This window comes from Podarcis gaigeae (genome assembly GCF_964106915.1).
Source record: "Podarcis gaigeae genome assembly, chromosome: 13".
NCBI lineage: Eukaryota > Metazoa > Chordata > Lepidosauria > Squamata > Lacertidae > Podarcis > Podarcis gaigeae.
The window spans coordinates 25,803,674-25,828,813 of record NC_139689.1 but is presented as its reverse complement, the minus strand read 5'-3'; the positions used below and the strand labels follow the sequence as shown (position 1 = coordinate 25,828,813).

Below are 25,140 nucleotides of genomic sequence, written 5' to 3'. Positions count from 1 at the left end.
GCAATAAATAAATTTCCCCTTTAAAAAACCCTCCATCAATTATAGAGAAAATTGTGACTGAAAATTATCAAAAAGGAGTGGCAGAACAGTGCTTGTGAATTTCAAGTCTCCTTTTATTTTGTTCTACAGATCTTACCAGTGGTCTGAACCCTTCATCCAGTGCTATTCTTATAAGGGGGGGAGGGAGTTGCAGAAGCTCACAATGAACACCTCCCTTGTTCTCTTACAATGCCAAAGGGGTCCACCTGAGAGCTGCAGGAACTGAGTTCCAGTGAGTTCCACCTGAAAAAAGCCTCGCCTTCATCCTTCCTGAGTGCCTGCATTTCCATCCAAGCTCAAGAGTACACATCATGAGGTCTCCCAAGGGTCTTTTTCTCATCAGGAATCATAGGCAGGAAGGGAGGTTGAAAAATGAGGCAGAAGCATTTACAGGAAAGAAGACCTTGGGCATCTTAGCAACAATGAAGTAATCTCAGAACCCTGCTCCTATTGACATTCTAAAAACATTCTTAAGTGCATTGAACATGAAATAGAAATACGTAACCTTTGGGATTGTACCCCCCTCAGAAACGATGACAAATTTATTTATTTTTACAGCAGTTTGGAACACACCCCTGAGACCTTTTGATTCCAAGAGAACAAAATGACATTCTAGGCCCTAGTTACACTGCTCCAAACCTCAACTTCCACTATCCTGCACAATTCAAAAGTAAAGCTAAGGATTTATGCTATCTGTGAATTTCACCTCTTTTAGGAAATAATTTTCTTCATCATTCTCCTTTGCAGAGCCCCCTTCACATCATTGTTTCTGAGGGTGTAGATCAGTGGGTTCAACAAAGGGGAGAGTATGTTGTTAAAAAGGGCAATCTTGCTATCTTTGCTAAGTGAGTAGCTGGAGAAGGGCCTGACATATTGAAACATAGAGCTGCCATAAAAGAGCAGGACAACTGTGAGATGAGAAGCACAAGTTGAAAAGGCTTTCCTCATCCCAGAGGAAGAATGCATTTTCAGAACCCTCAAGATGATGTGAATATAGGAAAGGAGGACACAAATGCCTGGTCCGATGCCCATTATAGGGCTAGCAGCCAGCATGGCAATAATATTTCCAGAGATATCACCACAGGAAATAGCTAGGAGGGGAGGGATGTCACAGAAGAAGTAGTTGATCTTATTGATACCACAAAGGGGCAGGCGCAATGTGAAAAGGGTGTGGATGGTGGCATTGAGTGAACTTGTGAACCAAGAAGCTGACACTAGTTGGGCACACAGTTTGTAATTCATGACCACATTATAGCGGAGAGGATTGCAGATGGCAACGTAACGATCATAAGCCATGGCAGCCAACAGGAGTGGCTCAGTACCAATGAATAAGATGAAGAAAAAGAGCTGCATCTTGCATCGTTCATGTGAGATGGCATTTGTCCCTGAGATCAGATGCACTATTATCTGTGGAATAGTGGTTGTAGTCTGGCAGATGTCCAGGAGGGATAGATTGCTCAGAAAGAAGTACATGGGAGTTTGAAGATTTGGTTGTAAGCAGACAAGAATGATGATCAGAACATTCCCCATCAGTGTGAAGGTATAAGTGATTAGCAGAAATCCAGTGAAGAGAAAACGCCATTCATTAAGCTTTGAAAATGCCAGGAAGATGAATTCAGATGGAGCAGATTCATTACAGACATGACCCATTAGATGAGCTTCATAAATAGATTTTTATCTGCTGATACATTATTAGTGGAAAAACCAAAATACATTATTAGTGATAAAACAGGAAATTGAATTAGCAAAGCATTAATACTTTGGCATTGCAAAATAGCTTCAACTTTTTGTTTCATTTTTCTCTATCTGCATATATGCTAATGTAAGTTTGTGGGGCAGAATTGGACTAGATGGTCTCCAGGATCCTTTCCATCTCTTGATCCCAATTTTAGACAAGAGGTTGCCTTATGACTTGGCCTGTGAATGATCTCTTTTATTAATTAGAGATCATATGTTGCCATAGGAACTAAATTGCTTGCCAATTGATATAATCAAGCTAGATCTTTGTGTGAAAAAGTGAGGAGATAGCAGTTAGTGTCAGACAGAATCTGGAAGCTGTGGAGTCTAAAAAGCTAACAACATATTAGAGTACTGTCTGTCTTTCTTGAGAGCTTATATGGGAGCAGTGGATTTGGCTGTCTGCTGGGGTGGTCCAGCCTTATATCTACTTATGCTTAACTCAAATATTGCAATATTACAATAAATGCCCAATGACCATATTCAAAAGAAATCCAAACTTCTGTAAGAACTCTTCCCTAAAATGTCTCACCATTCATATTTGAGGTGTGTGTAATAAACTGTGTTCTCATTCCTCACACATATCTTTTACAATATTATATGGGCAGGTGGTCTCAGCTGTGTCTGGAAGTGCAAAGGAGTTGATTTATACCATAAACTTATACATGTCTATATGGAGGTTAAGTCCCATTGAGTTGAGCATCTCCCAACTCTAGTTGAGATTGCTACCTTGATTGTGGACAATGCTTTCAGGGACAGCAATGAATGAGTTAGCACTGTTAATTTAAGAGGTATCAGTTTATTAATAAAATACACTCTTAATCCTGCAGCAGAGATAACACTTAAAACTTTTGTCAGTTCTGGTCTTCACATCACCCAGCTGAGTGGAGCACATTTTCCACTGAGTAGCACATTTTCCTTATAGTTTGCTCCCCCCAACTCATAGCAAGGTAAATTAGGATTAATTTGGAAGCCCCTTCCTCATTGGTTCAGGCCTGTAAGACGTCCCTCCAGGAAATGAAAACAGGCCAGGGAAGAAAGGCCAAGAAGGGATTAATCACAAGAAGACCCACAGTCTTAGTAATGGCAGCCTGCGTTGGATATAGAGAAAGAGTTCTTACCAAATACTTTTTCTGTGTGCAGTTCATTGCAGGAATCCCAAGAGTGAGAAGCGTTTGATTTAATTTCAGTCAAATAAATGCTGCATGGTGCTTTTATATATTTGTAGGCAAGTCAGCTGCCCCCCCCCCCACTGCAGAGGCGTTTGTGTGTGTTGGAGGGGAAATCATTGGAGAGTATGAAAGAGACAAAGCCAGGAAACTAACCCCACCAGACCAAATATAATGAGTCACATGAAACAACTTGTTTATTTATTGTTTGCTGCCCTCTTCTGTCTATTCAGGTTATGCTATTTCACATGTCTCTTTATAACTTGATAATGCTTTGTGTTTGTGTGTTGAATGATTTCATGACATGTCTCTTATATACTCCAGGAATAAATAAATCACTCTACATCTAACATGTTTCTGAACAGCTACCACAAATTATTTATTTTCATGTTCAGACACAGAACCCTCCCCCCTAAATAAATTCACACTTGACTCAAATTTTGGTTTTGGTTTTTGGCAGAATTTTGGCCACAAGTTTATTGATTACAGAAAGCGACTGGTTGCATAAGCTCTGGTTCAACTAGCTCCCTGCCATGCAGGTAGCACTGACCGATAGTTCCAGCATAGGTCAGCCAAGGGTGAACACCTGGATATGCAGAAAGCCAGGAACAGGCTAACTCCACCACCCAAATGTCCCCCTGGACTCAGGCACGAGCACACCCCCTCTCAGGGGTTGACCAAACTATTGAGTCCCTGGATTCCTTTAACGGAATACCCTTCACATAGAGATGGCGAGAGCGTTCTCCCATCCCCATCACCTGAACCAGAGCCTATCTGCAACCTTACAAGTTGTAACGATTTGCTACGAGGCAGGTGAAACCCAAATGGCAACAGCCAATCAGCCAAGTGGGGAAAATTCCTGACATGACCCTGTCCCAATGACAGACAACACACGAGGGCATAACAAGGTCAAGCATCCAAGCCCAAAATATAGGGAGAGGTGGGCAGGTGTTCCGAATGCACGTGCCGAAAGAGGAAACTCTGGGTCATGTGCATGGGCATAAATAGGTCCCTTTGTGTCCCATTGGCCAGATTGCACATAGCTTTGAGGGACCCAGCAATCGGATGTTGTGGCTGACCAATCGTACCCACCCACAACACAGGGTGTTGGTTCTCCAGGTCTCACTGCAATACATGCCCTCTTTAAGGGTGGACCCGATTTCTCTTATACTCCAGGAATAAAGAAATCACTCTACATCTAACATGCTTCTGAATAGCTACCATAGATTATTTATTTATTTTTTAAAATTATCTGAAGTAAAACAAAAACAAACCGACTGTTCATAATTTTAAGGACACATCCCAGCAGGATACAAATGCTAAAAAGGATTAAAATTAAGGTTGGTGAGAGGTGTGGCTTGGTAGAGAGTTTAGCCTGGACAGAATACTGAGAACCAGGCAGGCCTAGACAAGTGATCCTTGGGCCTGAAATTCCCATCTCTGTTCTTGGCTAATCTCTGTTCATAATATAGAAATAGCAATTGGGTTGATATTTTGCTTTGTGCTTTCCCCTTGTTAGATGCTTTGGGCATGACTTCTTCATTAATGCACAACAGCTGGGGTCTTATTTTCACTGTGGGCACCAGGAGAATTCTTCTGGTGCTGTGTAGAAAAGATCCCCAAGGTGTTCTCCAGAGCTTTAAAGTCACTGTGCCACTGTTTCCAGAAACACATGATGCTGGAGAGCAGTAAGGCCAAACAACTCCACCATTTTTCTCTGTAGCTTTGGCGACTTAACTAAGAGCTGCAATTCCAAATGAGGTGCAAATTCTGCTCACTCTTTGAAATGAGATGAAAAACCATTTTGATCATCAGCCTGTTTCCCCTACTTATTTTGCAAGACAACTGGGGTAGTTCAATTGGTGAGTTATCTGAACTTGACAATGAATATTTGGACCTATGCTTCTACTTCAGATAGGTATACTTTTAGTATAATAGTGGTTATGAAGGCAACTTGGCAACGATATGGCATTACTCAAGGTCCCTCTAAGAACTCCAAACACAAATTGAAGCCTCTAATTAAATTTAAATTCAAATTTATGCTTCATTAGATGTGCATCTGCCTTCAGAAGACCCATTTTTGTTTTTAATAATGGATGTTTTAGTCATTAGGGACCTGATTTTGTTAGTGGTTTTGGATTGAAATATTAATATAGTTATTTGGTTACTTATGTAATTTCTTGACTATTTGTATTGGATATTTGTATTGTATATGTTTGCCTATAAACAATGGATAAAGCAGTACATAAACAACTTTTCCCTGTCCCCCTTTCTTCTGTACAACCAGGCCTGAAAAGATTCAGTGTTCTATCCTACTGAGTTGACATGTGAGACATATGTCATTCTGATTATTTCAGTAAGGATCCTATAATATTCATAGATTCATATAATGGATTCATAGCATCATAGAGTTGGAAGGCACCACAGAGGTCAGCTAGTCCAACCTCCTGCAAGGCAGAAATGAGCTTGAACCCACAACCTTGAGATGAAGAGTCTCAAAGTCTACTGACAAACTTTAGACATGCCTGAGCTTTACTCTTCACACACCTTTTCATACAGGTGACCTTATTTTGGATTGGGGAGGGAGGAGAGAGGGAGGCTTCTACCATTTTTCTCCAGCAATGTAATGTAATGGGGCTTATGTGGGTCACAGGAAATTATCTGAGGGCACTCGAAGCAGTAATCTTGCTCAAGCTCAAGAACTCTTTGTCTTGTGATTGCCTGAATTACACAATAGTTCAGTTCAGACTTAAAGCTAAGTCAAACCATGGCTTAACACAAGGAGAGTCAATATAGTGCCCTCCATATATTGCCTGACTACAGTTCCCATCATCCCTGAACATTGGACATGTTGGGTGGGACTGATGAGATGTACTGCATTGCCTCTTAGAACAAATGGACAATTATATGGGTTACTGGGGGGGGGGTCTCAATTTCAATGCTTCTTTAAGAGTCCTGCTGCTGCCATGCTGCTGTGAGTTAATGCATGCTTTGGCTTAGTGTGCAATGCATAAAAAGGATACCATTAGGTACACTGCCTTGGGAAAACCAATGATAAAATATTTTCATTATCATTATCATTATTCAGACATTATGGTAGGAAGACGTTATATCTGTGAAAATAGCAAATATATAGGGGAAATGTAATTTTACAAATTCATGCAAAATATGAGTTTTGATTGTACCTGTTGCTCATGTCACACAGTTGTCACAGATTTTATACAGATGACTTCCCATAAGAAGGTGATATGACACCTGTTGACACATTACACTGAAGAAAGGTGCAAACTGTCTCTACACATGTACATCTCTTGGTGTAAAATGAACGGACATTTGTTGATTTGAACAGCTGAACTATTGTGTACATGTAGATTGATTATGCACTCCTTGAATGTTAACATCACTATGGTCAATCACTGTTTGCTAGCTTCATAACCATAACTTTGGAGAACGATAATAATTGTTTTTGTATGGGATAACTCTCCCCTTCCTGAGACTTTCTTAAATAGCATTAAGCAATGTTATGTTCCTTTTTTCATATTAAGTGGAGACAAAAGAAAGGACTATTTCACTTGAAACAAATAACATGATATTAACTACTACAAGCTGTGTTAATGGCCATTACCTTAGGTAGCTTCAGAAAAGAATTAGTCGAATTCATGGAAAATAACTTTTTTAGATTGATATTATCCATGATAACTAAATGAGGAGGTAAGGAGGCTGTCCACCTGGATTAGACTCCAACTCTCAACAGTCATGAATAGTATGGCCAATGGACAGGGGTCATGAGACTTGTATTCCAATGATATATGGAGGGTCACAAGTCCCCCACCCCTGGCTAAATGGAGCATCCTGAGCAGCAGGTGTTAGGGACATACCATGTCTCCAAACTTTTTAGAGGAATCTGATTGACTACTGTTGGGAACAGAATCATTGATGAGAGATCTGGTCTACTTGTTCAAATCTGTGTACTTAGTGTACTTGTACTGACCTAGGGTGCAACATAATATCTTTATTTACCACTCCTGCTGCTATTACTGCTATCACTCATGTTATTCTGTGGTCTTTCTAGGAAGGTGATTGAGTAACCTAAATTCTTATTCATGGGGCATTTTGTGACTGAGGCATACCTGCAGGGGAGCTCAAGATCAGCAAAGCAAATGAAGAATGGCAGCTCTGTGTCTGAATTTCGGCTTCTGGGGTTCCAGAGTCTTCCAGGGTGGCAGACCCTACTCTTCACCATGTTCTTACTTATCTACCTCCTAACCATCACAGGCAACGTGGTTATTATTTCAGTCGTCAAGCTAGAGTCATATCTTCATTCCCCTATGTACTCTTTCCTCCAAAACCTCTCCTTCCTAGAGATCTGGTACACCACCACCATTGTGCCCAAGATGCTCAGTAGCCTCCTCATGGAGAACAAGAGCATATCCTTCATTGGATGCATGGCACAGCTGTACTTTTTTGTCTTCTTTGGTGCAACGGAGTGCTTCCTATTATCTGTGATGGCGTATGATCGGTACCTTGCAATCTGTGACCCATTGCATTATGCAGAAGCCATGAACACACAGTTCTGCAGCCGCTTGGCAATTGGGTCTTGGGTGATTGGTCTCTTCACAGGGTTGCTACCTTCATTGCTGATCTCTAGGCTGCATTTCTGCAGATCTAACCAAATCAATCATTTCTTCTGTGACATCCCACCTCTGCTGAAGCTCTCCTGTTCTGACACTTCCACCACCGAAATGAGCATTTTTGTGCTGTCTATATTGGTCCTTTTCACGTGTTTCTTGCTTACCTTGGTGTCCTATGCATTTATCATCAAGACTATCCTGAAAATCCCCTCTGTTTCTGGAAGAAAAAAGACTTTCTCCACCTGTGGCTCACACTTAGCTGTGGTGGTGATATATTATGGCACCATGATCTCCATGTATGTTCGACCCAGTGCTAGTCTTTCATCAGAGCTGAATAAGGTGGTCTCCATCTTCTACACTGTGCTAACACCACTTCTCAACCCTGTCATCTACAGTCTGAGGAACAAAGATTTCAAGGATGCCTTGCAGAAACTAGTCAATAGGAAATGTTTACATAGCTTGCCAAGTAGAGAAAGGAAGTCCATTGGCTTTAGTTGTTGTTAAGGATGATCTCATGTACTTGTTTTGTTGTTATATTTTACTTTGCATTTACATTTAGAATTTCTGCAAAGTTATCTGTGAGAAAAGCCAGGAATTGCATAGCCTTATAAAGTAAATTTCTAACGCCATGTTCATGTGTTTATGGGTATTTACAAATGCATACTGGTGCTGATTTTATTATTGATTTATTAACAGCAGTTGAAACTGTCCCTACACAAATCCAGAAAGGAGTCCCTAAGATAGCTGGATAGTGCCTTGTACAGCTCTTTCTGGCAACTACTGGTGCCAAAAATATTGCTCTGCTTTCCTTTGGACCATATCAGTGAGATGTGGAGGTGGGGCTGTCTTGTCATCTGGGCAGCCCTCCATACACACTACCCAGGCTTGTGCCCCAGGGAGGTCACTTTGCTGCTGCTAACACAGAGCAGTTTGACTTCAAACTTGGGGGGGGGGGGTGCACTCCATTGCCTCTCAGGACAGACCCATGCTTGCAATAAAAATGTTACACTACAATCTAAAACTGTATGGAATACAAATACAGCACCAGATAATAAAATCAATCAGTACAGCAAGACTCTCAAGCAGCAAAACCATGTTTTGGTAAATACTTTAAAGCTTAAGGATTCAGAGTAGGCCCATTGAAATGAATGAACATGACATTTCATTTCAATATGCCTCTGAGTAGAATTTAATTGGGTGCAACCCCATTATGAAAACAGAGGAACCCATCACCTTGTTCAATAAAAAATGCATTATGGGCAGTGGGTTTCTAAAGAGATCCTTATTTTTTCTTAGGTATTTTGCAATGTGAGTCACATAGAGAACATGCTGTTTTCTGCTATAGTGTCGTATAAAGGAAGAGTGTACTAAACACCCTTGAGAAATAGCTCTGTCTGTTATACCTTCTTGTGAAATCTTGGGGTTGGACTCAATGGCCCTTGTGGTCTCTTCCAGCTCTATGACTCTATGATTCTATGAAATATGTTTGATATTTCAAAGCAAAAGGTACCACCAACTTTGCTCTGAATTGTGTGTGTGTGTGTGTGTGTGTTTATGAATTTTTCCCACAATGTATAGGTTTGTAGAATGACACACAATTTATAGGTAATTTTAACAAACTGGGGTTCCCTTGAAATCTTTTGAAAGTTTTGCTTTGAAGACAAAACCTCAACATTGCTTTGAATTTTTTTTGAGGGGTGGGGTGGGTTGAGTTTCTGGAACTTGAAATTTAGCAGTAACTCTTAACATTAAGCGCATGTGCCTATATATGAAGAGCAAATTTCTAATAATGTGTAAGATAACCAATGTTAATTACTGTAATTTAATAATCAAAAGGAAATCTACTGACAGAATATTTATTCAGTCTTCAACTCATATACAGACGCAACACTCAAACATTTACAGGTTTTCTTAGAACACTTATCTATAAATAAGGTGTTTTTTAAAAAATAAAAAACAAACAGTCTACAAATATGTTTAATGCTGTTCTGTGGGGCCTACTCCCTAGTAAATGTGTAGAGAATTGCAGTCTATATTAAAATCTATTTAAATACAACAACAACAACAACAACAACAACAACAACAACAACAACAACATTTAGTTGTGAGTTGGTTGGTTCAGAGACAGGGAACCTGTGGTTGTCCAAATATTGTTGAACACTAGCCTCCATTAGCCCCAACCAGCATAACTAATGGTCAAGGATGACAGATGTGCTAGTCCTGCAGCATCTGGAAGGCAACATGTTTTTCAACATTCCGCAAGTTACTTTCTTTTCTGCAGTTAGGAACATTGGTAAGCAACATGTAGGGTAACACTATTTGGTAAAGGATACAGTGGTGCCCCGCAAGACGAACACCTTGCAAGACGGAAAACCTGCTAGACGAAAGGGTTTTCCGTTTTGGAGGCGCTTCGCTAAACGAATTTCTCTATGGGGTTGCTTCGCAAGACGAAAAAATCTTGCAACTTCCCGCAGTTTTTTTTTGCTCCCCCCCTTTCCTAAGCCGCTAAGCCGCTTATCAGCTGTTCCGCTGATAAGCCGCCTCTCAGCTGATCGCTAAAAGCCGCTAGACCGCTAATAGCGCTAATCCGCTAAGCTGTCAATGGGTTTGCTTCACAGGATGAAAAAACCACTAGACGAAGAGAATCGCGGAACGGATTCTTTTCGTTTTGCGAGGTACCACTGTATATAGAAAGTGAATGGATGGCAAGCTTTGGGTTTTGGCCCAAAATAAAACTGAATTCTTGGGTTTATGGCTGAACAAAGGATACCATTTAGGGAAATAGGCATAGAAAGAGTAAACTCTGTATTTTTTCCATTGTACCTTGAGTTTGGAGTCTAATATCAAATTCTCCTCCTTACTATTAAGCTTTTGAATGCTTCATGGACCTTGGTGTTCCTCAGGGTGTAGATGAAAGGGTTCAGAAATGGTGTCACCACACAATAAAAGACAGACACTACTTTGTCCGAATCACGAATGTCCTTCACTGAAGGCCTCACATACATATAGATGACTGAGCCATAATATATTAATACTACACTAAGATGGGCAGTGCAAGTGGAGAAGGCTTTGTGCCTTCCTCCACTGGATGGCATCTTCAATATAGCCACAATGATGTTGACATAAGATACTATTATTAAGAAAAAGCAACCCAAAACCATTGAAGAAGTGAACACAAAGAAGAAAAATTCAATGAATGACTTTTTCCCACAAGGAAGAATCAGCACTGGGGCAAGATCACAGAAGAAATGGTTAATTATATTGGGCCCACAGAAATTCAGCCTGGCAAGAACAATGGTTGGGGGCAAGGGAGCAAGGAAAGCTCCCACCCAACACCCAAGAATCAGAGATTTACAGACTCTATTGTTCATGACTGTGGTATAGTTCATAGGGTTACAGATGGCTAAGAAGCGGTCATAAGCCATAAGCACCAGCAGGAAGTTCTCTGTCAGGCCCAGGAAGAGGTTGAAGTAAAGCTGTGTGAAGCAACCAACCAGGCTGATCACTTTCCTGTCTTTTAAGAAGTCGAACAACATTTTGGGGATAGTGTTTGTCATGTGTCCAATTTCTATCAAAGACAAATGGCTTAGGAATAAATACATGGGAGTTTGGAGTTGCTGATGAAGCTGGACTATGGTCATAATTGTGACATTCCCACTTATGGTTAAGACGTATGCCAAAAGGAAGAGTGACAGGAGAAATTTCTGGAGCCTTTGAGGATTAGAGAAACCAAGGAGGATGAATTCATTCACAGAAGTTTGGTTTTCTAAAATCATACCTCTATCTGTTAAGACATTAAAAAGAAAAAAGAAAGAAAAAATTAGGTGTGTATAAGAGATAAGTTTGATCACTTAAGCACTCACAGTTATTCCTCTTGGCAGTGTTAACACTTCTGAGAGAGTTCACCCAGGGTTTCCACCCTTTTTTGCTAGGTCTGTCTCACTCTGTGATGGAAGAAAAACATCACTTAAAATTGATACCCTCCTGATAACCGCCCCCCCCAAATCTAGCACCCAAACTTTTAACAGCAGTTTGATTCAGCAGTTTGATTGTTATTGGATGCTAAAGGGTATTGTATCCAAGCTGCAAAGAGTTTGATCTGCTAACTGCTGCACATCAACCTGCAAAAACAAGTAAGTGAGATACACTAAAATAATATGGTTCATATCCAACAACCACACTTTATAAACTTGCATTTCAACATATAGTTCCCCCATAGCTGGATGGTACAATCACAAATGGTTCAAAGCTACTTGAGGATTATGCAGCTACATATATGGAGCAGGGCAGGTTATGTGGGGTTACATTGCTGAATCAGTGACCTCACAGCATGATGGTGACTGTAAGAGCTTATAGGGCTGTGGAATCATATAAACAAAAAGCAGCCCCTTGGCAGGTGCAAGTATGGGTGACCCAAGTTTTACATTACAACACTAGGTAGTATGATTGTTGTGTTTCAGTTAGCCCTCTGTGAAGTAATCTACCCTACAAACAATAGGGTGGATTACTTCATCTACACATCTACAAGCAGTCCCCTTGAAATCACCACTGTCCAGACTAGCACATTTTGGTGCCTGAGCCTGAAATCTGAAATAGTGAAAATAATATAATAAGGAAGGTAATGAAATACAGAATTAAGTAACTGACAATTTGCTGTCTGTTAACATTGCCCTCTCTCTATCACCTAAGCCAGAAGCCACAGTCTGCTGAGACATAGAAGAACTAATGGTGCATTATTCCATGCCTTTTGATTATGGCAATAACCTTGGAGATTCTTTGAGTAATGACCAACATTCAACTCTGGAACCTATTTTCAACATAAAGGGTTTGGGAACATGAAGCTTTTATGTCAGAGGCAGTATGCTTCTCAATACCAGTTGCTGAAAACCATAGGAAGGGAGATTGTTGTTGTGCTCAGGTCTTCTTCCACTGTGAGAACAGGATGCTAGACTAGACGAGCCACATTGAACCCAAGGATCTCTGCATCCAAAGCATATACTCTACCACTCTAGAATGGTCCTTGCCTATCTTTGCCTTTGCCTATTTGAGCAGAACATCAAAAGACTTTCATGTAGGCTTGCCATACATCAGGAAAATTCCTGACATGTCCTGGTCTTCAGGTGTAAAAATAGCATCGGGGGTAATGTATGGCAACACAATGGAAAAAGCAGCAGAAACAGCTCAAAAAGCTTAAAATCAATTTTGGAGCAATCAACTAGAGACATCAAGCATTGCTTAGTCATGGTGCTGATGACCCCAAAAGTGTAACTTTCCTATAGTTCTCCACTCAAACAGAAAGATCTGCAAGTACCCTCTACTGGTCCAGACCATTCATAGACCATACATATCATTGCTCATATCCTTTTAAGGTCCTTGATATTATGAGAAATTATAGAAAGTGGCCTCTTGCTACATATTTTCAACTCTTACCTAATTTTCTTCTCACTTTGAACTAAAATAATACTTAAAAGATGTTGAAATAAATCCTATCTACTGGATCCCCCTAAAACCAAAACTACAGGATGATCATCTTTACATGTTTCTCAGATACCAGATGAATGATCTGAGCACACACAAACCTTGTAACTATGGCAGATATCTGATGGTGCATTTAATTCCTTTCAAGACCAGAAAATACTGCATAAAAAGAAAAATAGAAGCTGAACTCAATAAATTGCTAAATATTGTTAAGCATAAAATGAAAACAACTATTTCCCACTTGAAGAAAGGTGGAAGGAGTATAAATAGTCTAAAGTCCATCAGCATTGTTTGGCAATCTACTTAAAGCACTCTTAAAAAATTAATAAGGTGATTGTTTTATGATGTCCTTACTTTGTAGATGATGTTTTCCTACTGGAATGCATGTTGTGCTTTCTCCCAGTAGTATTTTTTTTAAAAAAAAACCCCTCTATATTTCCATGCAGAGCCACAATTGGCTCATGGGAGCCAATTTATGAAACATCCACCCATTGTGATTCACATAATGGATTTTTCTTTGTCTCTCTTGGCTTGTTATTCTTGTTATTAAGGAAATACTGAGAACCCTAATTCTGTCCAATTTCAGTGCCCAATCATAGTTCTATCCCAACCCATTTTGCTTGGGTATTTTTGAAAGAATGTACAAAAAAGTATGTATTTAAATTGTACTCATTTTTCTGAACCTTATACACTCTTTCTGAAGGAAATCAGCCCTGAGTGCTCACTGGAAGGACAGATCCTGAAGCTGAGGCGCCAATACTTTTGCCACTTCATGAGAAGAGAAGACTCCCTTGAAAAGACCCTGTTGTTGGGAAAGATTGAGGGCACAAGGAGAAGGGGATGACAGAGGATGAGATGGTTTGAGAGTGTTCTCAAAGCTACGAACATGAGTTTGAACAAACTGCAGGAGGCAGTGGAAGACAGGAGTGCCTGACATGCTCTGGTCCATGGGGTCACCAAGAGTTGGATACAACTAAACGACTAAACAACAAAAACAACACTCTTTTTACATAGAATGCAATTTTCCCCACTGCATTTTGGATTTCACTAAGTTGTGTACTTTGCCTGGTTGATGTAGCTATAATATCAATATAATGTTGATTTATTTTAGCTTACATAAATGAAGTATTCTTTTATTGTGATTCATTATTTCTAGAATCTAGAAATGTCTCATGTTCTTTTGTGGAATTGGCACACTTTGTTAAAACAAAAGAAGGATTCCCGGGATGGAATAATGGTTATGTTTTATTCATTCTTGTAAAATAATAAAATATATTCAAAAAACAACATAATTTTTCAACAATCTATATCATATATATTTATATGATATTCAAGTATTTAGTTTGTTGCAATAAGAAATGATGGCATTTCAGTAACACATAGTATCTGTATTAGAATTTGTATTTCTGGCATTAAATAAAGACGTTTTTAAAAATTGAGCATACCTTAATAGAATATTCTCTTCTTTACTATTATGCTTTTAAATGCTTCATGGACCTGAGTATTCCTCAAGGTGTAGATGAAAGGGTTCAGAAATGGTGTCACCACACAATAGAAGACAGACACTACTTTGTCTGTATTATGGATATCCCTTGCTGAAGGCCTCACATACATATAGATGACTGAGCCATAATATATTAATACTACACTAAGATGGGCAGTGCAAGTGGAGAAGGCTTTACGCCTCCCCCCACTGGATGGCATCCGCAGTATAGTCACAATGATGTTGATATAAGACACCGTAATCAAGCAAAAGCAACCCAAAACCATTGAAGAAATGGACATGAAAAAGAAAAATTCAATGAATGATTTCCCCCTACACGGAAGAGTCAGCACTGGGGCGAGATCACAGAAGAAATGGTTGATTATATTGGGCCCACAGAAATCCAGCGTAGCGAGAAAAATGGTTGGGGACAAGGGAGCAAGGAAAGCTCCCACCCAACACCCAAGAATCAGAGATTTACAGACTCTATTGTTCATGACTGTGGTATAGTTCATAGGGTTACAGATGGCTAAGAAGCGGTCATAAGCCATAAGCACCAGCAGGAAGTTCTCTGTCAGGCCCAGGAAGAGGTTGAAGTAAAGCTGTGTGAAGCAACCAACCAGGCTGATCACTTTCCTGTCTTTTAAGAAGTCGAACAACATTTTGGGGATAGTGTTTGTCATGTGTCCAATTTCTATCAAAGACAAATGGCTTAGGAATAAATACATGGGAGTTTGGAGTTTCTGATGTAACTGAACAATGGTGATAATTGTGATGTTCCCACATATGGCCAAGATGTATGCCAAAAGGAAGAGTGCCAGAAGAAAAGTCTGAAGCCTTTGAGGATTAGAGAAACCAAGGAGGATGAATTCATTCACAGAAGTCTGGTTTTCTGAGACCATATTGTATCTGTTAATAACCTTCAAAATAAAAGTAATACAATATATTCTTAATAACAAGTAGCAAAAACCTAGCTTCAGACAGATATTAATAATACATGTTATGGCGTTTACACTCACAGGGCAGCTGTGGATTACATTTGTAATGTAACAGTAAGTTCTTTTTCATCTATTCAGGTTACCATTCTTGTGTCACACCCTAGAGCAGGGGTAGCAAATATATTTCAGGCCAAGGGCTACACTTCCACTTGGGCAACATTCACACAAAGAGTGTGAACATAGTATGAAAACATAAGAAGAACCTGCTGGATCAAGCCAGTCGTCCAACCACTTCAGCTTCCTATTCTCACAGTGGCCACACTGATACCCGTGGGAAACCTGCAAGCAGGGTTCAAGCACAAATGCACTCTACCTTTCTGAGCTTGCCAGGAACTGGTATCCAGGAGCATACTGCCTCCTACTTGTAGAGGCGGAGCATAGCCATCACGGTTAGTAGCTATTGATAGCCTTATCCGCATTGAAGTTGTCCAATCCTCTTTTAAATCCGTCCAAGTTGGTAGACATCACTGCCTCCCATGGGAACGAGTTCCATAGTTTGAATATGTGTTGCATGAAGAAGTGCTTCCTTTTATCTGTCATGAATCTTCCAACATTCATCTTCACTGGATTTCCATAAATTGCAGCCTTATGATAGAGGGAGAAAAATGTCTCTACCCACTTTCTCCATGTCATCCATAATTTTGTAAACTTTTATGTTGTTGGGTCTTATTTACCTTTTCTCTAAATTAAAAACTCCCAAATGCTGTAACCTTTTCTCGTGGTTTAGTCACTCCATCACCTTATTTTATTTGGTTTCCATTTCCAGAACCTATCCCTACTATACTGTATCATTTAGAGGTGATGACCAGAACCTTACACGTTGTTCCAATGCAATCAAACCATTTATTTGTAGAACAGCAGTTTTATTTTCATTTTTAAAAATAATGATCCCTAGCTTGGAATTTGACTTGTTTATATCTTCCACACACTGGGTTGTCAACTTCATTAAGTTATTCAGTTTCACTACAAGGTCTCATTCCTGGTGAGTCACTGCCATTTCAGGCCCCATGAATACATAAGTGAAATTAAAATTCCTCCCTTCCCTGACATATCACTTTACTCTTCTTTATGGTGAATTGCATTTGCCATTTTACTGCGTATTTACTCAGTTTGGATAAGTTAGAGCTCTTTGCAGTCCCTTTTTGTTTTAACGATCCTGAAAAATAAAATCTTCATACCCCAGACATAAAGATCCCAGACAAGTCTTCCCTCTTATTTAATTCTAATTAGGTTTGATGTGAATGTCAGTACTACTTGATATGTAATTGGACTGTAGGTCCATTAGTACTGATTTTAATTGATATGGGCTGCACTCCTGCTCCTTTCATGCATAGTAAGCAAAATGCAGAAGGACCACAGCTCACCATAGAATACAGAAAAAGCTGCTGATTTACAGCACAATACTATGCACATCTTTGCAGAAATAAGTCCCATTGAGTTCACTGGGGCCTCCTCCCAATTAAATGTGTATAGGATTGCAGTCTCAGTGGGGAAACCTGTTTTTAGGAAAACAAATGAATAACTGAGAGCTGTTTTCTGATGATGCTCAAAGTTATTAACACGCTACCAAATTTATTCCCCATTCCAACTCTTGCTACATCATACTTTTTACCTGGCATCTTCTGCATGAAAAACATTGGCTCTGGGACTGTGTTGTGATTCAGACCTCTCCTTATCAGTTTTTTACTTGAGCAAAACACCAAGAGGCTTTCAAAAAGACATTTCAAGTGACCATTTCAAAACAGAATTCAACTGGAAACAACAAGCTGTGTTTAAATGCCCATGTGCTGAAGACTCTGAGAATGTCACCTTTTTATATTCTTCTATTGAAGCAGAAAGATTTGCAAGTACTCTATTCCAGTGTGGACCATTTACACTCCATAGCTTTCGCACACATCTGTTTTGAGATAATCTATTAAGGGTCCTTAGGGCAATGGGCAAGATGGCCCATATGCTTCCCCCCCAAAAAAATCTTACCTTTTTTGTCAGTGTGCCAAAGGGATTTTCTTGCCCAAGTTAGTCATTGTCTCCCTCTCAATATGATTTTTTTTTAAACAAATACCCAGAACCCAGAAATTCCTGCCTTAATTTCTAAAAGAACCATGGGAGGTTCACCTATACACCTTCCTCAGCTGCCTCCTAGATAATCTGAATGCACACACACCTCATAAGCACTGCAGATATCTGAAGGTGCATTTAATTTCTCTCAAGAATAGAAAACTTAGCATGGAAGACAAGTAAGAAGTTTTATTCCAAAAATGATTACACCATGTACCACTGTGAAGCATTAAAAATACAACTATTCTCAATCTAAAGAAAGATGGCAGAAATCCAGGTTGTCTATAGTTAGATCATCCATTAGTATTGCTTGGTGATCTTCTTGAATTCTAAAGCAACATTGTGAGGTAACTATTTATACACTGATTCTAATGCAACAGGGTCAACAACACCATTCATGTTGTTTTCCTATTAATGTATGGCCTGTTATTTCTCAGTAGGACTGGTTAATGTTTTCACTTCCCATAGAGATTCCCCTTTGGCCCATGAGACCCAATTTATGAGATACCAATCTCATAATGATTTCCTTTCCTTAAAATTGTTGTTATAAGAACTTGGTGCTGGTACATTGGAGATAACTTATTTCAATTATCCCCTCACAAGTGACATGCCTCACATCAGAAATGATAGTATATCATTCTCAGTGTTTAGTGACAGTGAGATAGAATAAATAAACATGATCAGGCATCTGGAAATAACATGTAGACTGGAGAAATGTTGATGAACCTCATGACTTTTGGGGTCAGAGTAAAGACCAGAATAAATGGGTGATAGATTGACGTATGTACAATTTAGTTGCCATGTTTATCAGTTTTGACTGATTCATGTTGATGTGTATGCATGGGAGGGGAAAGTGAATAACTTCACTGTATTTTCCTTCCTTATTTTCAAAATATATTTTCAAATTAAAACAAACCTAATCTGAAAACATATAAATACATTTCTAGAACTTGCCTTTTTCATGATACCCCTCCCCCATTTTTGCTTTATGCTTTATTCTGGAAGATGAGCAGATATGCTTTATTCTGGAAGATGAGTTTAGGGTCAAAACAGAGGTTGATTTCTGATGAGAAAATGAAGAAGATGCCACAAAGATGATACTAGTCGGATTTCCTTATGAGATGCCCTTTAGTGTTAAGACTAGGTTTCAAAATGACAATATAACATTTTGGAAAAAAGATACAGCCAAGTAAACCTGCAGCAGAGGCTAAGATGGAGAAGATCTCCACAGCTACCATGTATTTCCCTTTGGTGCTGAGGTAAGTTGGAACAAAGCAGACCCAAACACTGCAAAACACCAACATGCTGAAAGTGATAAATTTAGCTTCATTAAAACTATCTGGCAGGTTCCTTGCAAGGAAAGCTACCAGAAAACTGATAATGGCTAAAAGGCCCATGTAGCTGAGGACACAATAAAACATAGTGACTGATCCTTCATCACACTGAACTATGATTTGTCCACTTTCAGAGTGCATGTCTAAGCTCGTGAAGGGAGGGTTTGCTCCTAACCATACAGTGCAGATTACAAATTGGCCAAGGAAACAGAACAGGACAATGGATTTGGCTACTCTTTTCCTCAGCCATTTCCTCATATTGCTTCCTGGCTGTGTGGCTTTGAAAGCCAGGACCACAGTGATGGTTTTGGCCAGCAAAGAAGAAACAGCTGCAGAGAAGATGAGCCCAAATGCTGTTTGTCGGAGAAGGCAGGTCACTTTCCTTGGCCTACCAATAAAGAGCAAGGGGCAGAGGAAACAAAACAGAAGAGAGACAAGCAGAATGTAGGTGATATCTCGGTTGTTGGCTTTGACAATTGGAGTGTCTTGATGCTTAATGAATATTTGAAGTATCAGAGCAGTGACTAAAGACAACATGAGGGAACAGGTAGCTGAAGCCATTCCCAAAGGTTCTTCATAAGAGAGGAAGTGAATTACTTTTGGAATGCATTGATTCCGTTCTTGGTTGGAGCGTTGCTCATTTAGACATCTGTCACAATGATCTGCATCTTTTAAAAGAGTAGAAACTGTCAGTGATGTAAGATACCAGGTGAAATCAAAGTAGAATCAGGGAATAAGGATTTTGTGGGCAAAGCCCATCATAAATGTATGTAGAGCAGGGGTAGCCAATATTCTAGATATTGTTAGAATACAGTTCCCATCATTCCCAGCCAGCATGACCAATGGTCAGGGATGATGGGAGCTGGAGTTCAAGTATATCTTGACTACACCACCTTAAGTAGCCCTGATACAAAGTTTTTAATATTTAGTTGTTTTTAATATTTAGTTGTTTTCTTTTTGTGGGGAGGGCCTTTCAGCTTCACTGCTGCTAGGCTTGCTGAATTTTAACTTTGTTGCTTACCCGGAGGAATTAATTGGCATTCATGCTCTTCCCTTCTTCAGGCTATAACTTATGGTAGTTTGTATAAAGATTTCTCTTTTTAAAGTCAGATTTACTGTGCTGGGAATGGCAATACATCATAATGCAGTCTCATTCTCAGGGGCATCCCAGCCAAATGTTACAGAGCCTGGGCATTTTCTTTACATCACTCTAACTCTTGCCCACTTGTCCACACACCTTCGCTTCATGCAAATTGGGTTGCGAAGTGGAGAAAGAAATTTCACCCAGCCCCATACTTAGTACTGAAAGAACTATGGGACTCCAGGACTTTCCTACCTGTCTGGTTAGAAATCATCCCTTCTGGGCATGGAGTGCAATCATAGCAGCAGACTTGTTTACCCTCCTGAACTCTCTGGCTGTATCCAGGATGGCAGCTTTCAGAACACACAGAACGGGGCAGGGCCTAAATAGAAAAATAAGGTGATTAAAGTATTGCTGGTGGAGGATGCTAATCCTTCACTTGGGGTACATAGGTGTGATCCTGTGAATAGTGACATAGGGAACAGCAGAGACTATTGCACTAGTTGTACTACATTCTTACCCCTGACTCAAATAAAGGTCACACTATTTACTGGCATATGACTAAGGAATGACACATCACAATTCTGTTGGGGGCAAATTTATCCATACTATCCTTCCTTCCTTCTATTATTTTCATACTTAAGTAAGAAAAGGAAGGGGGGGAATCACTGAAAGTGAAGAACGAAAGAAAAATTAAAAAATACTAATAAAAAGACAACAACAACAAAACACTATAGGTTATTTTGTGGACATAGTAACCATCAGAACATGCATCTTAAGTTAAAAGTATGAATTCATATAAACCCTCTAGATGTCGAAGTACGTATTCAAGTGAAATTGATGTCTATAGAAAATATGCTCAAATGTGATTCCCTCACACCATTGTATAATAGATGGTGGGCATTCAAGGGCACATTCTAGTGAGGCAAAAACTCTAAAGGAGGGTACAAAGCAGAGGAAATAGGAGTGTGGCTTAGTGAGATTCCCAAGTGCCAGTTGCAGGGGGTTAGAGGCTCCCCAATTTTTCTAGATATCTGGGGGAACTTCTTACACTGCTAATGTCTCCTCTTGCATGTGGGTGGTGCAGAACTTATGCCTTATGAAGCATGACACAATGACTTTGTTATTTGTGCATATAATATTAATGACTAAAATAACCCACCTTGTTGAACCAACTGTTCCAAGTTATTGCATTATCTTTAATGATAAACTTCTTGTGTACTGATGTATGGGCGTCCATTATTCCAATTTTAGCTCGAATGAGGGATCCATTAGGGAACACATAGCAATTCACAATATCATATCCAGTTGTAGACTCCTGGTGCTCATTAAAAAATATCTCTTCCCCAGCACTATTGTTAAACCTGATGTTTCTTAACATATGGTGTAGCTTTTTTAAAACAAAACAAAACAAAACAATCACATCATATGGTAGGGATTGTTGGAGAAATCTTAGAGACTGGAGAATGATCAAGGATGATGGGATTTTCAGTTCAAATTAGGGAGGGCATCAAGTTGGGCAAATTGACTTTGGTCACATCATCACCATCAGGACCAGCATCATCTATCAATAAAAGAATAATAAATATTGAAACATGTTACCTGCTGCTGCACATTCCTCAGTCCGAATCTGCTTCTTTTCCCCAACTTTATGTGCTTGGAGGTGGATAAGTGCATTTCATGTAAAACATGTGCTATGACATGAACAGCATTGTAGGCACTATAGCTCTGACCAGACATGCTCATTTCAAACACAGCTCCTGGCAGAGACTCCAGGTGTTCCTCTGTTGAACATCTTATCTCACTGGTCCTATCAGAGTAGATAACTCCACAGTGAAATACTTTCTTGTAGAATTCTTTCATGAACTCGTCTTTTGGATGATATTGCTTAGGATTAAAGGCCTTAAGAAAATCTTGGAAACCTGGCACAACCGTTGTGTGAATTGTGAAAGCCAGAGCACCATAGAAATGTTTTAGAGACCAGAAACTCTGAGAATCCACTGCAGTAAAGTCCCACTGGGCATTCATGATCCAAACTTTCCCTACGAGAGCCATTTGAGCACCTTGATAATTCACATCTATCCAGAAAGTAAATAGGATTAGGGATTGGGAATCCCCACATACAACAACCACATTGGCTTTGGTTTGAGAGAATGTGTGATACATTTTTGCCTCTTCCTTTTCTATATCTGTGTCACTGGCAGAGGTTATTGCCAAGATACTATGAGTGAAAGCCACGCAAAGATTATGCTGAGTGAGCAATCCCTTCAGAGTCTGAACAAAGGTTTCTCCACTGTGATCATCTGGGGCAATGAGACCAACCCATTTCCATGAGAAATGCAGGAGTAACTGGATTACCCCGTTAATCTGCATGACTTCATTTGGTACCATCCGATAGAAGAAAGGGAATCGGGTTTTATCACTTAGCACAGAATCAAATGAACCATAACTGAGCTGGAGGAGAACACAGGCCACATGTAAGGTGTTGATTTAAAATTCTTTATCTGCAGTCCTTCCATAAACAGTATATCCAATTCAAATAACTGTAAGGCAAAACTGGATGAGGTGTTGAAGATCTGTATTAGCAGAATGAGGGTTTAAAAGTTGCTGTTAGCATTTATGAAAATATATAGTTTTTCTATTGTGTGTGAAGAGCATCTTTAAGAGTAAGGCGGGTGAGGGCATTAAAAAAGTAGAAGCAGGAAAGGTGCAGTAACTGGGAAGCGCCCAGAAAGACATGTCCTGCGATCTGAACATTTGTCTTGTGCTTTACCATGGTAGAATGGGCTTTAGGACATGTATCCGAGTCTACCATGTGCTCATGGCTTTTGGGGGCGGGGGGCTCTTGCAAAATTAAATGTGATTTCCTCTTCAGTTAGATAGAAGCCAACTGATTATTGGTAATGTTAATGACTCACAGAAGCAATCCATAGATGTCCCTGAAGTGCTTTGAGAGTAAGGTAGGCATTAGAAAAGTAGCAGCAGGAAAAGTGCAGTAACTGGGAAGGTGAAACAGCAATTATTTGGGAACCAGTTGATTCATTTTGCCTAGCTCATTTCTGACTTCATTATTGGCTAAAACCCTAAGAGGTAGGAGCAGCCTGGCTGCCTCACAAAAATTGTCTAGAGGGATACTTGAACATTTTGCTTTCAAGGAGGACTAGAGACTTACTTCCCCCAGCAAATGGAAGCTCAGAGATCGCTTCTTTGCCACTCGGCCTAATTTTATTTTTTACACAAATGCAGTGGCTCAGAAGCATGGGGTACTACAGGTCTATGTAAATGTCAGCATTGGCTACAGTTCAAGATTACTTTTTACATTCTTTTTTGAAATGATAATAATAATAAAATGTTTTCACTTAGACCATGGAACCCTTTGTAATTATGGGCCATACATTCTTTGCCACTCGGTATGATTAGTTATTGACTCAGTAGATCACATAGCTGCATTATGCGACAATTGTGTCAGCTAATCTTTTTGAAACCTTTTTTTATTTCACTTATTCCTTTTATATCTGCCTGTCATTATTAAAACCCAACAAAAGTGTTTGAAAAGAAAGAAAGAAAGAAAGAAAGAAAGAAAGAAAGAGGGAGGCTCAAGGGCATCCATGGGTTGGTATCCCTGTATTAGACATTACTAGTGAATACCCATAGATGAAGCATACTACATTGGTAGCTTTGGAGGTACTATAGGTTTGTCCACAACCACTCACTCGTAAAGCCTTACCTGTAACAACAAACAGAGAAAGTTAGCTACGTAAACATATTGCTACTGGAACTGGAAAATACTAAAGTTAATTAGGTTGGTCCTATATTTAACAAAATCTAATATATAGTATTTAAGTATTTATAAATGTAAAATATGGTTGGCAAAGATTTGCAGGTTCCAAAGGTCTTCCTGAACCATACCATGTGTAGAAGATGCCTGAAAGCAAACTGGGATTATATCTGCCAATCCTCTGTTGCAAAAGAGTTCCACAGGGCCATTTTGATGTGTTTGATGGTACATAGTCACTGAATGTTCAAAAGGTACCATCTTCAGCCCTGTGCATCTAAATTTCAAGTGACTCATGACAAACACCTCTTTAAGAATTTGCTGAGCTGCTGCCACTCAGAATAGACACAAAAAGATCAATAGCTGGTTCATTATATACACATGGGCATTCACAGGAATTTTGAGCGGGAGGCAAGATTTCGGGAGCAATGCTGGAAAAAAGGATAAAGCTAATTTCTCACACGAAAGGAGAATCATGTCTACATTTCGTTTCACATCTCAGGTTCTAAAAATACTAGAATCTTTCTCTCTCTCTCTCTCTCTCTCTCTCTCTCAACAAAGGCCTCATCAAGAATTGACCTCACCTTACCACTTTCCCCCGGAGAAAACTTGATCTTTATCACTCAACTGGAGCAAATGTCAGACAGGTTTTCTCTGGATTAACATTTGCTCCAATTTATCTCTAGAGAGTAGGTTTTCCCATTGAAAGTGGTAAAGCAAGAGCAAAACCACTCACACCTGCGCCCGCCTAGAAAGTGTGGGACAAGCAGAAAACTCGAACTCATTATTTCTTGGCACATGACAAAGTGTGGATGAGTGGAAAGCTGGGAATCTGAGGATAATACTTTACCATGGAGGAGGAATTGTTCCCTATGGACATTTATGTGCAAAAGAATGACACTTTGCTCATAAATCAAGAAACCATACTCGGGGGGGGGGGAGTTCTCACCCACAGCTAGGCCTCTGAGTCCAAGTAGGGGCTTAAATTGCAAAACATATAAGACCATGAATCCCAGTGTTAACTTCTGTTGACTGAAAATGGTAAGGAAACAAAAAAATTATGAAACTGGCCCTTTGATCTCTAATGTAATACTGTATGTTGTTAATTTCAAAGGGTTTTGATTTTGTGCAGATCCATGTTTTGCCTTTGACGAAAGTCTAGCTAGCTGTCTAGCTATCGCCATGTATCCATCTCTATCCATCTCTATCACTTATCTTTTGGAAGTTCTGCTAAGGTAATTATAAGCATAAGCATATATATAGCTGCAATGAATCAAGTGAAAAGAGCTGAAACATCCAGGATGGGGGAGGAAAATATAGTGAAAATTTTGCAAATGTTCTTGAAAGCCTTGCAGGT

General features: G+C 39.6%; 4 protein-coding genes across 4 annotated transcripts; 1 reads left to right on the top strand and 3 right to left on the bottom strand.

Annotated features, from left to right (window-relative positions):
- Nucleotides 1-750: 750 nt before the first annotated feature.
- Nucleotides 751-1,689, bottom strand: LOC310830523 (olfactory receptor 5V1-like; the record flags this gene model as incomplete). Its single annotated transcript, XM_083710304.1, has 1 exon — nt 751-1,689. The coding sequence occupies one exon, from the start codon at nt 1,687-1,689 to the stop codon at nt 751-753; it is 939 nt and encodes a 312-aa protein (XP_083566430.1).
- Nucleotides 1,690-7,105: 5,416 nt separating this feature from the next.
- LOC310830522 (olfactory receptor 11L1-like) lies at nt 7,106-8,080 on the top strand (the record flags this gene model as incomplete). Its single annotated transcript, XM_083710303.1, has 1 exon — nt 7,106-8,080. One exon carries the CDS (start codon nt 7,106-7,108, stop codon nt 8,078-8,080), a length of 975 nt encoding a protein of 324 aa, XP_083566429.1.
- A 2,339-nt stretch (nt 8,081-10,419) lies between these two features.
- Nucleotides 10,420-11,352, bottom strand: LOC310830520 (olfactory receptor 6F1-like; the record flags this gene model as incomplete). Its single annotated transcript, XM_083710300.1, has 1 exon — nt 10,420-11,352. The coding sequence occupies one exon, from the start codon at nt 11,350-11,352 to the stop codon at nt 10,420-10,422; it is 933 nt and encodes a 310-aa protein (XP_083566426.1).
- A 3,148-nt stretch (nt 11,353-14,500) lies between these two features.
- LOC310830519 (olfactory receptor 6C4-like) lies at nt 14,501-15,439 on the bottom strand (the record flags this gene model as incomplete). Its single annotated transcript, XM_083710299.1, has 1 exon — nt 14,501-15,439. The coding sequence occupies one exon, from the start codon at nt 15,437-15,439 to the stop codon at nt 14,501-14,503; it is 939 nt and encodes a 312-aa protein (XP_083566425.1).
- Nucleotides 15,440-25,140: the final 9,701 nt, after the last annotated feature.